Genomic DNA, 12,491 nt, shown 5'->3' with positions numbered 1-12,491 from the left:
GTGATGGCCCGCTTAATTGACTGGCAAGAATGGAGTGTTAGCAATAATACATTCATTCTAGAAATCTGTGTGTTTCTCAGCTAAGGCAGGACTTGTCCCCTTCTTGACCTTAGTTACACAGGAGTACGGCATAAGTTTACATCATGAATTTCTTCAAAGTCCATTACCGTTGAACCCTGTTTGCACTAAGAGCTGCCTCTTCTTATGTATGAAGTTGTGGTAATGAATGTGATTTTAGAAAGCCCTCTCTGGAGATTGAAATAGGGTGGCTGGAGGAAGTGTCTCTGGAGATGTAGCACCCACTGGTCCTCTCTCCCCCTTAAGGTTGAATTGGGTATCTGCGAGATTCCCCTAAGAAATTAGAATGACGTCACCCTTCCTCTACACTCATGTGTTTCTTGGCATTCTAATACTAGAAGATCTAATCATTTCACTTAAGAGCTCTGTGTTGCCAACTGGATCTGCCAATACTGTTCTGCCAGCCAAGGCTGTCACGTTTGGTGTTAAATCAGGACAGCTTGGCTTTACGGAATCCCACCCTGGGAGCCGCAGAAGGCATCTCCAGATGGGCTTATCTCTAGGATGCTTCCCAGCTCAGAAAATGTTCCCATGTCGACAAACAGACGTTGTTGAATGTAGGCTCAGCCCAGGTGCCCGTAGACACCCAGCCCAGCACAGTGGTCCTGGGATCGAACTCATGTTTCAGCATGCTGTGTTGAATGTTCTTATGGATAGCCGTGACGTGTTGTGATTGTTCCATGAATATCCTTGGTGACTGTTCTGTTTTGCTGCCCACTGCAGCTTAATGCGATGGCAAATCGTGCTGCAGGGAAAGGCTATGAGAACGAAGACAATTATTCCAATATCAAGTTTCAGTTTATCGGGATAGAGAACATCCATGTCATGAGGAACAGTCTGCAGAAAATGCTGGAAGGTAAACCATTTCCTTATGCACAACACTGAAAAAAATGCAGTTAAATGTTTTGATGCCAAAGTGGAATAAGAGAGTCTCTTGATATGCAAATTGTGCTTTACTATGACATTGTTAGCTGGGGTGGGATCAGTTGGGAAGAATTTAAAAATTCAGGGACTCTTTACACATTTAACAGCCATTCTCTTCTTTTTGGTGTCATGGTGGAGTGGTTCTGTCATGTGGTCATTAGCTGTCAGCCTCTCTCCCGTGGTACACTGAAGAGAAGAGTGCACAGGGATATATTTTCTGTCTCCCTTGTACTAGTTTGGCCTACATTCAAGACCATGTGGAGATAAAGCAGTCCTGCCTTGAGAGCAATTGTCAACTGTTCGTGCATGGACATGAGTTTCATAAACTGAATCCCAGTGCTTGAGCAGCCATTGGAAGGACGCTGAGGGATGTTGAGGGTCCTTCTTTCCAGCAGCAGCAGCTGCTGCCGCAGAACCCCTCCACCTGCCCCCGCCCCCAGCAACGAGCACCAGGAGACACGTGCACACAGGCTTCCAGGCTCATGGGGAGAGGAAGTCACAGAGCTGGGCTGTTTGACACAGAACAGTTATTCGTGTGGACACCCCAGCCATAAACTAATTGCCAGAAATCATGTATTTCAAGCAAAACCATCTTCATCGACTGGTTATGCCCTTGTGAGTGTCAAGGCCCAAGGAGGAGTCTGTTGCCATGTCCACCACTTCTAGCTCTTGTGGGAACTGAAGAGAAAGAGGAGGGTGCAAAACCCAGAGCTTTGTGCCTGGGGACCAGTGTGCGTGCGTGCTTAGTCCTTTTGTCCATCTCTTTGCGATCCCCTGGACTATAGCCCGCCAGGCTCCTCTGTCCATGGGATTCTCCAGGCAAGAATACTGGAGTGGGTTGCCATGCCCTCTTCCAGGGGATCTTCCCAACCCAGGGATCAAGCCCACATCTCCTGTGCCTCCTGCATTCCAGGTGGGTTCCTCACCACTGAGCCACCTGAGAAGCCCTCCTGGGGACCAGGAGAGGCTGTAAATTCTGTGCTGCTCCCATGTCTAGGGGGTGATGCCCTGGGGAGGTGGCCTGCCTGTGAGGGAAAGGGGTGGGCGGTCCTCTCTGAAGGGAAATATGGGGCCTGGAGTGAAAAGGGACAAAGGAAATTCTGAATTACCTTTTTCTCAGAATACCCATGTGTTCTCAGTTCTCTGCTTAATTTCTCTGTGTAATGAGAGCAGGATGTAGTGAGAATCTAGAGATGGGGTTGGAGGAACTTGAGTGGCACAGACAAGCCTGATTTCCATTGTCCTTCCTGAGATCCTGGGGTCATCTCGGTCATTATGAAACTTTAAATGCATCAAGTACATTCTTTGAGGCTCTGTTACCTGCTGTAAAATGAAACTATTGAACTAATAATTTCTGTGGACCCATCTAGCCCTGATGGTTCTGTGAGTCCACAGTTTGATGCCCCTGGTTGCAAATAGTTTAAAATGGAACCTTTGAATGGTTAGGAAAAAACCCCTCTTTTTGCATCATTAAAAAGCAGGGCTTCCCTGGTGGCTCAGCTGGTAAAGAATCTGCCTGCAATTCAGGGGACCTGGGTTCAATGCCTGGGTTGGGAAGATCCCCTGGAGAAGGGAATAGCTACCCACTCCAGTACTCTAGCCTGGAGAATTCCATTGACTGTATAGTCCATGGGGTCACAAATAGTCGGACACGACTGAGTCACTTTGACTTTGCATCTGTAGAATAATCACAGCCGTAGAGCTAGCTCCATCTCCCCTCCACGTGAGCTTCGTTGTGTCTCAGGTGACAGGAGGGCTTCCCTGGTGGTTTAGATGGTGAAGAACCACCTGCAGTGCAGGAGATGTGGGTTTGATCCCTGGATCAGAGAGATCCCCTGGAGGAGGGCATGGCAACCCACTCCAGTCTTCTTGCCTGGAGAATCCCATGGACAGAGGAGCCTGGTGGGCTACAGTCCATGGGTCACAAAGAATCAGACATGACTTAGCATCTAAATAACAGCAGCAGGTGACCGGAGCATGCTCTGGACTTCGAGATTCATCAACTTCTGGAGATTATTGTGGATGGTATGCCTGTCCCTGCTATATGCTGTGCTTTTTAGAAGTTGGCAAACTGGACCAGCTCGGTACTGTTATTGATAGAGTAGTCTGATTTTAGTATGAAGATTGTTCATGATCAGAATCTTTAAAAACGTGTGCTTTTTAGTAATTTCATAAGCTGACTTTTGAGAATATATATTTTCTGCTATATATTCTCAAAAGAAAAAATATATCTTCTTCAGGGCTTCCCAGGTGGTGCTAGTGGTAAAAAACCCGCCTGCCAATGCAGGAAACATGAAGAGTTGTGGGGTCGCAGAGTCAGACACAACTGAAATGACTTAGCACGCATGCATTTTCTTATATGCATAAGGCGACTCCTGAGAGTGCTTGTCACATGGCAGTCTGGCTTTTGTTTTAAAAGGAGCATTTACTTGGTTTCTGATGAGGAACCTTGTCTCCTACCCTCAGACCTGTGGTCTGACTTGCTGTTTCTCGAAGCCCAGAAAACTGATGGAGTTCCAGAGGGAGGGTGGCCTGTGTTCCTCAGGGGACCATGGTTCTTCTGCACCACTTTCCCAGCTCTGTGTCGGCCCCGTAAAGGAGGACAGCTCTCTGGATGCCTTTCAGGGGACTTGACCGATGTCCAGCTATCTTTTCACCAAGTAAATTATAAACCACTCGTGGAGGCTTCAGCTGATGAAGTGATGCAATCAGACCCACCGTTTGAGGCTTTTTCTCCTTCCAATAGTTGTCGTGACATCAAAGAGACTGCGAGATTTGTACTGCTGCTCACTTGGTAGGAAGGGGAAGAATGCGTTTCCTTGATGATTATTATCTTCTTCTCAGGGTTATTGATATTACCAGAATAGATTCTGAATAACAGAAATGAAACGTTGTTTTGCATTCTGCCCCTATATAGCCCTGTCTGTGAGCAAGAGCGGCAGGAGATTTCATTAGAAACTGAACTCCGGGACCAAGTTCACGTCTGGTGTGGGTCCTTTTATAGAGCTCATTGATTGAATGTTAACTTCCTTTCAAAATAAGTTTATCCATGTATTTGGCTGCACTGGGTCTTTGCTGCTGGGAGGGCTTTTCTCTAGTTTCAGAGAGCGGAGGCTGCCCTCTAGTCTCACTGTGGTGGCTTCTCTTGCTGCGGAGCACAGGCCCTGGGACACGCAGGCTTCGGTGGTCGCGGTTCCCAGGCCCTGGCGCACAGGCTCCTCAGTTGCGGTGCACGGGCTTCATTGCTCCACAGCATGTGGGAGCCTCCCAGATCAGGGATTGAACCTCTGTCCCCTACACTGGCAGGCAGATTCTCTACCACTGAGTCACCAGGGAAGCCCTTGAATGTTAACTTTGGTTTCTAAGTTCTTACCCGAAACTATTTTGTGGCATTCCCACCTCCCATTGAAAAAACCCTTTCAGTTATGTAGCAATTGTAACTGAGTTAAATATGAAGTGCTTTTCACAGAGCCTTTCCTTACTTCACTCAGTATGACACTCTATGGATCCATCCGTGTTGCTGCAAATGGCATGATTTCATTCTTTTTAATGGCTGAGTAGTATTCCATTATATATGGAAAGTGCTTTTTCACAGAACACACCTGGCTCCAAGGTTCCCGTGAAATATTTCTCTCTGCCCAGAGTTAATGTTGCAGGTCTCAGCCCCACTGTCCTTTTCATCTGATACTTTCCCCCCCCTCACCTCCTTATTTTATGACATGATGGCTAATTCATCCTGGAAGTAAAGAAATGTAAGTTAAAACCTCAAAACACCATTTTGAATTATAGTTTAAAATTAAAAATTGAAAAGTTAAATTTATTTACATACTTAAATTTAAATTGGAGAAGGAAATGGCAACCCACTTGCAGTATTCTTGCCTGGGGAATCCCCATGGACAGAGGAGCCTGGGAGGCTATAGTCCATGAGGTTGCAAAGAGTGGGACACGACTGAAGCGACTTAGCATACATGCACTGCTTCCTTATGGGTGGCTTTTCTTAATTCCTTTATTCAAGAGATGTGAAGTAAGCAGAATTTCAGAGGCAGAGAAGTGCATGCCCTTGTGGTGTGGTCTGTGTCCACTCAGCACAAGTTCATCAAACATAATTTAATAAACCACATGCCAGGCCGGGCGGGTGTTTTCTCAGCAAAGTTGTTTGATAGAGATACAAGCCTCAGCCTGACAGCGATCAGATGGGAGCAGGGTCAGAGCACGGGGACAAAGGCCCGGTGCCCAGTCAGCAGTCGGGACAGGACTACAGTGAAGGGCTGTTTGTAAGAGTCACTGGAAACAATCGGGATCTTTATAGCAGGCCCCAAGTGGTAACCGCTTTTGTCATTTGCCCTGGAATTGGGGGCAGTGACGACGGAGAAAGTTTTGTGGTGAAATCAGCTGGCCCCAGAGACATCTGATCTGTGCTTCTCTGTGAAGCCCGATTATTCGGAACCTTTGTTGGGAATGAAGGGACTATTGAAAGCAGGGAACTTAGAGTGCGTCCCAGGAGGCACCGCTGCAGTGGGTACTGTGGGCTCATGACCCTTGCTCTGGTGGCCCCACCAGGGGGTCTCGGGGGCACTGAGATCTAGAAGGGAGCAATCCCCCAACACACCTGGCTCCAAGGTTCCCATGAAATATTTCTCTCTGCTCAGGATTAACGGTGCAGCTCTCAGCCCACTGTCCTTTTCATCTGATACTTTTTCCCCTCACCTCCTTACTTTATGAGATGATGGCTAATTCATCCTGGAAGACATGGTAGAGTTCAAACTTTCATATTCAAATTTTCATTTTTAAGTATTTTCTGTAGTATTGCCTACAAGTTTATGCTATGAAGTTCTACCATATACGAGCTAATAAAAAACTATAATGGTTGATCTTTTTTTCAGTTCTCTATCTTCTGACTTTCCCCCAGTATTAACTTCCTGAGATTACTAACCAATTAGATGAGAAGCAGCCAGTAAGACGTGGCTGAAAAACCTGGTCATTGTCCCTCGGACTTGCCCATTGAGGTTTGCAGAAAGTGTTCTGTTAGAGCAACCGGGCTCTGCGTCAGGCTCCACTGGTTATCAACTCATGGTTATTTGGCAGAAAGAAATCCATCAAGAGTGTGACCCTTGCTCTCTGTGTTTTAAGAGGATGTATAATGTGGCCGTGAGAGCACTGGATGGTGGTGCCTGGTGTAGACAGTAAGACCACAAGCACCGAGGCAGAGAGGAAAGAACACGACCCTTTGGGGGGGTGTGCATTGTGACCAGGATTCCTGCTCAGGGATTCCCTGGCTGAGTGACCGGGGATGACTTAGTAAACCTCTATAAGCCACACTTGCCAGTCTGAAAATTGGGAGCGAACATACCCTGTATGGTGGACAATGGATGTAGAAGAACCCAGCACAGTACCTGTTTATGGTAAATACTTCATCACTAGGAGCTACGTCATTATCTCAGACACTCATCTGTACAGCAGACAGTTACTGAGAGTCTTCTTTATGCTGGGTATTGCAGAGAATAAATGTTTCCTTTAGTAATACAAAGTGACTTTTGATGTAGGGCAAAAGTTATGGTGGGAAGAGAAGATAATGCTTGCTTACAAGTGATCTCCCTGAGGGCTATCCTTGGGTGAGTCATATGGTGGGATGTTTTAATTGGATGTCAAAGCCAAAGACTTTGCCTCTGGGTGCAAAGGAAAGGACAAGAGAAAACAGATTTAATGAGAGAATGACTATTTTTAATCCTAATTATGCTTTACCTTGATGTTCCCTGGGACAATTCAGATTAAACATTTTCACCCTAGGAATTATCATTTCTGTTTTGTTCATCTTGACAGCTAGTTTGATAACTAAAACATTTACAAAAGGAACACTTGGAGAAGAAAGTGTCTCCCATAAAACTAAAGATAGACATGATTCACATTAGGGAGTAGGCGAGCAGTTTTTCCATAAGGCTGCAATTGAGATTAGGCAATTCAGTCTCTGCTTGCCAGTGACAATGTGGTTTCAGACTCAGTGAGCCTGTTGGTCCTGGCAGCTTTATGGAAAGATTCTCCACTCGTTATGTCCCCAGCTACACATGCTGCTTTTTTCACCACTTCTGTTATTTGCTGCCAACATCTTAATCTTTGGTGATTCGTGGCCATCCCTCCAGCATCTGTCACTAATATCTTATATCCACCCAGCTTCCCTGCTCTCAGGGCCCTTCCTTTTTCCAAACTAGACTTCTCTATTTCCATCTGCCTTAAATTTCCTATTTAGTCTTTGTCATTCCTTAAACCCCACTTGCCGCTGAGTCCTGAATTGAGGCAGCCCATTTACTTTTCAATTTTAGATCTTAGAGACAAGAAAGACCATTCCACAGGGCTGGTCCCCACCCAGCTGCTCTGGAGAAAGAAATGAGCTTCATGTAGGAAATGGCAAAGGAAGATCGCCAGAGGTTAATTTTATCTCGAATAAATTTCCTATTTCCTCAGGTGCCATAATAATCTTTTCTTTTTAAATGTTGTTTTTATGCTTGTGGGGTATGTATAGTTACCCTGTTCTGTATAAGACCAATGTCACTAGACCTGGACATTAAACTCCCTGTTAGTAAGTCACAGTTCTCTGTGATCTGGGCCGATGCCTGCCTCTGAGGTCAACTGAAATGAACTTTGTTCAGCAAAATGGTTTGTCATTATTGGTTTGGGTTTGGCAACAAGGGTGAATGGATCAGTATTTCTGCCTTATCCTGAGTTTATCCAAACAAACCCACCAGTTTTACATGTGAAAATTCAGGCGCTAACTGTTGGAGTCATCTGACCATGTGTATTAATCACCTGCGGGCTGACTGCTTTCAAGAAACGCCCCTCAGCATCTGACGGCGAGCATGCTCTCAGTGAAAAAAAATGCATGAAAGCCGGGGTGGCTGTTTCACTGAACATCCCGTTTAGATGTAACTAAAAGCAGACGTGAAACAGGGAGCCGTCCTCAGTGTAGAGGGAAGCAGCAGCTGGCTCCCTGGCCGCGAGCTCGGTGAGGAGGCCGCCTGGGCATCCTCTCCCGGGGCGCCTTTAAGGGCCTTGTTCTCTGAGCCGGCCGGTCCCCTCTTGCCTGTTGGCACAGGCCGCTCCCTTAGCTGGAAAGCCCGGTATGTTTATTTTTAAACGTGCTGTCATTTCCACACCTGGTGGGAAGAGAAGGCGCAAGGGATCATTTGTTCTTGGACTGAGCTTCCGAGTTTGGACACCAGGACATCCCTCCCGTTCCCTGGACTTTTTGAAATGAAGGCGGATGCCAGCTAGCCCTGAGCGCTTTCAAACACTCAGAAAGTCGAGCTGGTTCAGTGAAACAAACGAACGTTTTGCCAGTCAGCGTTATCTGTGGAAGATTTAAAGGTCTCAGTGGGTCCTGAGAATACGTGGTGGAATGTGTGTATTTTAGGATGGAGTTGAACGCTCTGGGTCACGGCCAGGGCTGGACAGAAGGACCAAACGGCAGGCGCCCGCGGGAGGGGCTGCAGCGCAGAGGGTGTGGGGATGTCCGTGCGCCACGCGGAGGGCGCGCGCGGTACTGCCGCCGGCCCCATCCTCAGGTCTGACAGATGGGCTTCCCGCCTGCCTGACTCAATTTCTCACCAGGGCCGCACGCATTTTTCAGTTGCAGCAGTTTCAGTGCCTGTCTTCAAGCTGCGTACATAATCCCCCAAGGTCATGGGGAAGGTTTTCTCAGGGGCGCCGTGGCAGGATTGTTTTATGGTACCAACTTCTGCACATGCTCCTGTCTTAGAGATGCTCCTCGGCCCCAGGTGTGATCCAGCCGTCCTTTCCCATCTCCCCTAACCGACTGCCCCTTTGCCACCTTGCAAAAGGCAAACACCTTCAAGCTTATTGTGGTGCATTATTCCACGGTGCATGAGAGGGTGCATGCTAAGTCGCTTCAGTCTTATCCAATTCTGCGACCCTATGGACTGTAGCCCGCCAGGCTCCTCTGTCCATGGGATTCTCCATGCGAGAATACTGGGGTGGGTTGCCATGCCTTCCTGCAGGGGATCTTCCTGACCCAGGGATCGAACCCGTGTCTCTTACATCTACTGCATTGGAAGGTGGATTCTTTATCACTAGTGCCACCTGGGAAGCTCCATGGTGCATGAGAGGGCACAGTTTTAAAAATCATTGGAGAGCCATGTGTGCAAAAACTTTTGAAAACTGCAAATCAGGTTAACCTTACTTGAACAACCTGAATCGCTGCTGGTGGAGATGGGGCAGCACCATGATGTCAGACAAAGGGACAGTGCCTTGAATCAGAGTGAAGCCCATTTCTCCTGCTTGGTGTCTAGCTCAGGGCAGGCTTTTGGCAGGAAGAATTCAGAATCTTGTCTGAAGATATTCATAATACTGTTTTCTTATGAAGGGTTTTTTTTTTTTTTCCTGGGAATCTTGGTGTTATTTCATCATCGCTGCCATCTGTGACTCAATTTAACTGTTACACTTGTGCTTTTTGAGTGTGGTTCTTATGTTGCGGGAAATATGAGTAAACGTTCTGTTATCTGGCATATTTGAGGGAAGGGCATCTGATAAACGGTTGTTAACAGTTAATATGTATTACAAATGCACAATGCTTTTAAAGACAACAAATTTAAATCTGGTTTAGAGTTTAGAGCTGGAAGGGCACTTAGATATAATTTAGTACACTTTCCCTGTTTTAAACATGAAGAAACCAAAGCCCAAGGAAATAAACTTGATGCCCATTATTTAATTTTCCTTGATTAACTTATAGGATTCCTCAAAAGAGCTTTATAGATATGAATCCCGTGAACTTTGGAATGTCATATTTATGTTGTAGTCAGAACACCGAGCCCTAAAGCTTTTTCATGCTTCATGTTAACTAAAAGAGCAGCTCTTGAGAGGAAACTGCCTGTGATGATATAGAGGTGTTTACACACCTGCCTTAGTTTTGTAAAGCTCTTTTGAGGAATCCTATAAGTTAATCAAGGAAAATCTTTGGAATCCTGGATTATCTTCATTTTCAAAGGTAAAACCCCTAACTTGATGCTCTAGGTGTTCAGAAGTCTCATACTTAAATTCATATCCTTTAATCCCTTTGAGGGGGGGGTTGCTAGCAGGAGTTTGGTAATTTCCATTTAAGACTTTTAGGACAGTTCTTGGTGATAGACTTCTAGTTGGGAAGGTGCTGGAGTTCATTATATAAGTCTTTTCCTCCAGAGCACACGTACTCAAGTGCTCCTTGGTGGTTCACTTTAAATATGTTGGCTGGAAGAATAAATCTCTTACTTTTACTATGGCAACATTCAATGATTTTTATGAATATTAGAGTTTAAACTTTACAAATATAATACTTCTAAACAGATGCAATGTCCCCTGTGAACAAAGACAGAGAAGGCTTACTTGGAACTGGTTCAGTAGGACATTTAGCAAGCTTGGGCATTTTATCTTGACTCCTCCAGAAAACGGCTACAATGAAGGAATCATTAACAAACTACCTGTAAATATGATCACATGTACAATGAAAGACTGCCTGTATTTTGCTTCTGTAACACAGTTTATCTTGCAGTGTGTGAACTTAAATCTCCCTCCATGAGTGATTTTCTGTGGGGACTGGAGAACTCTGGCTGGTTGAGGCACATTAAGGCCATCATGGATGCAGGAATCTTCATTGCAAAGGTATGCGATTGCAGAGAACAGAGTATGGGGCAGAGCAGCCAGTGCACTGTGATACCGGACATGAACTCCCCCGTCCTAAGCTGGATGATACCTGGCTCGGGGAGCTGGCTTTGCAGACCTCCATGAAATCTGCCCTTTGAAGATGGGATTTTATGAAAGATGGGATGATGTTCAGTTGATAGTGTATCATCAAGGCAATCAACTGGTAAAATACTTTCAGAGCAATCTGAAAAGTAGTCTTCAATTATGCTTGGTTCTGGGTGGAGGAAAGAATTTTTAAAAAATTATTAATGATGTTTAATTTTCTTATCTTCATTTGAGCAGGAACAATAGTCAGTTTGCTTTCAGAAATTAGGAAGTAGAGAAAAGAAAAAGGGAAATAACCATTCACGTTAGAATTACTTACTTCTTGTCCTTTTACATTTTGTAAAAAGAAAAATCAGTATTGGAAAATGAATGAATGAAACATTATGACTAATTCAGGCACTAAAAAAACCTACAAAGATGAAAGTTTAAGTTATTCCCCCACAAAAAAAAAGTTATCCCAAAGCCTACCACCTAGGAAAAAAACCTTCATTAATATGGATGAACATTATTGTACACATCTTTCTGTATATAGGTAAGATAAACATAAATATTTTTATAAAATTGGGACTGTATTAGTTTAAAATAAAAGCATAAAATTTACTTTGCATTTAATGGATAAAAAAGAAACTGAAGTAAACTGGGAGGAATTATTGAGCTTTCACTATAAATGTTTTCCACCATAGAAACAGTATTTTCTATAAGATACTTTAAGGATAAGAATAGAGATTATTAACAATAAATTAACAAATTGTTTTTTTTTTTTTTTAAATTGGAATATAATTGCTTTAGAACGTTGGGTTAGTTTCTGCTGTACAACAGAGGAAAGAATTTTCTATGTGAGTCACCAGAGTGACCCAGGCTCCAGGCTCCCATCTTAGCAAACAGCTCCCCATTTTTCAGTAATGGCATAAACAAACATCATGTTCCTGAACCTGGTAGGTAGAATCCGTTCTGCCAGAGGAAGATTTTGCTGTAACTTTCATACAAGCTATTTTTGAATGCATTGTCTTGTTTCATGGTGTTTTTTAAAATAAATCCCCCTCAGATTTATTACCTGAAGACGAGCATATCTTTTCTGATGCCACGGTATGCTCCCCTTTATTAGATAATACATTATTTAACAAATATTTATTCAGTGCCAGGCACTTTTACTTGGCTTTTATTATCTCTAACTTCACTGTTTCAGTTTATAATTTTTGTCTTTTCCTTTTTGAGAATGATTGTGGCCAGCAGCAGCTCCAGAATTTCAATTGGAAGGGCTTAAGGTGGAAGCCGGGCAGGGCACAGAGGGGTAGAAGGTAGGCTAGGAGACATCTGTACAGGAAGCCTGCTTGTACGAAGTTCAGAAGCTGGGCTCCTGGCTTCCAGATAGAAGGGAAGGGAAGTAATGCTTTGGTGACCAGCCCAAACTGCTCCTTGGCTCCGCCCTAACTAGATGGGTATGTACATACTCAGTAAATGCAGGAACAGGTTTGGGTACTGATTTTTTCTTTTTTGCCTGGAAATCTTTTTTTGATTCTTTGAGTACAAGACTGAACCTAATCCTGATCATTTTTGCTGTCGATTGCCATCCTTTGTGACTCTTTGCTGATGCTGCTTTTCAGGCAGTTTCCGAGGAAGGGGCCAGTGTGCTTGTTCACTGCTCTGATGGCTGGGACAGGACCGCTCAGGTGTGCTCGGTGGCCAGCCTCCTTCTGGAACCTCACTACCGGACTCTAAAGGGCTTCATGGTGAGTGCGGCCGCCTGGCCACCGTCC

The 12,491-nt window shown here is 44.9% G+C and overlaps 1 protein-coding gene across 2 annotated transcripts in view; it reads left to right on the top strand.

Annotated features, from left to right (window-relative positions):
- Positions 1 to 12,491, top strand: part of MTMR7 (myotubularin related protein 7) — a 101,768-nt gene that overhangs the window by 79,732 nt on the left and 9,545 nt on the right. Inside the window, exons 7-9 of one of the 2 annotated variants that reach the window (XM_055567266.1) lie at positions 802 to 934; positions 10,538 to 10,647; positions 12,339 to 12,464. In XM_055567266.1, the coding sequence (XP_055423241.1) occupies positions 802 to 934; positions 10,538 to 10,647; positions 12,339 to 12,464 (369 nt within the window). Of the gene's footprint in view, positions 1 to 801; positions 935 to 10,525; positions 10,648 to 12,338; positions 12,465 to 12,491 lie in introns of both variants that reach the window. The other variant, XM_055567265.1, reaches the window with a different exon arrangement.

This window comes from Bubalus kerabau, chromosome 2 (genome assembly GCF_029407905.1).
Source record: "Bubalus kerabau isolate K-KA32 ecotype Philippines breed swamp buffalo chromosome 2, PCC_UOA_SB_1v2, whole genome shotgun sequence".
Lineage (NCBI taxonomy): Eukaryota > Metazoa > Chordata > Mammalia > Artiodactyla > Bovidae > Bubalus > Bubalus kerabau.
This window is presented reverse-complemented; position numbering and strand designations above follow the sequence as displayed.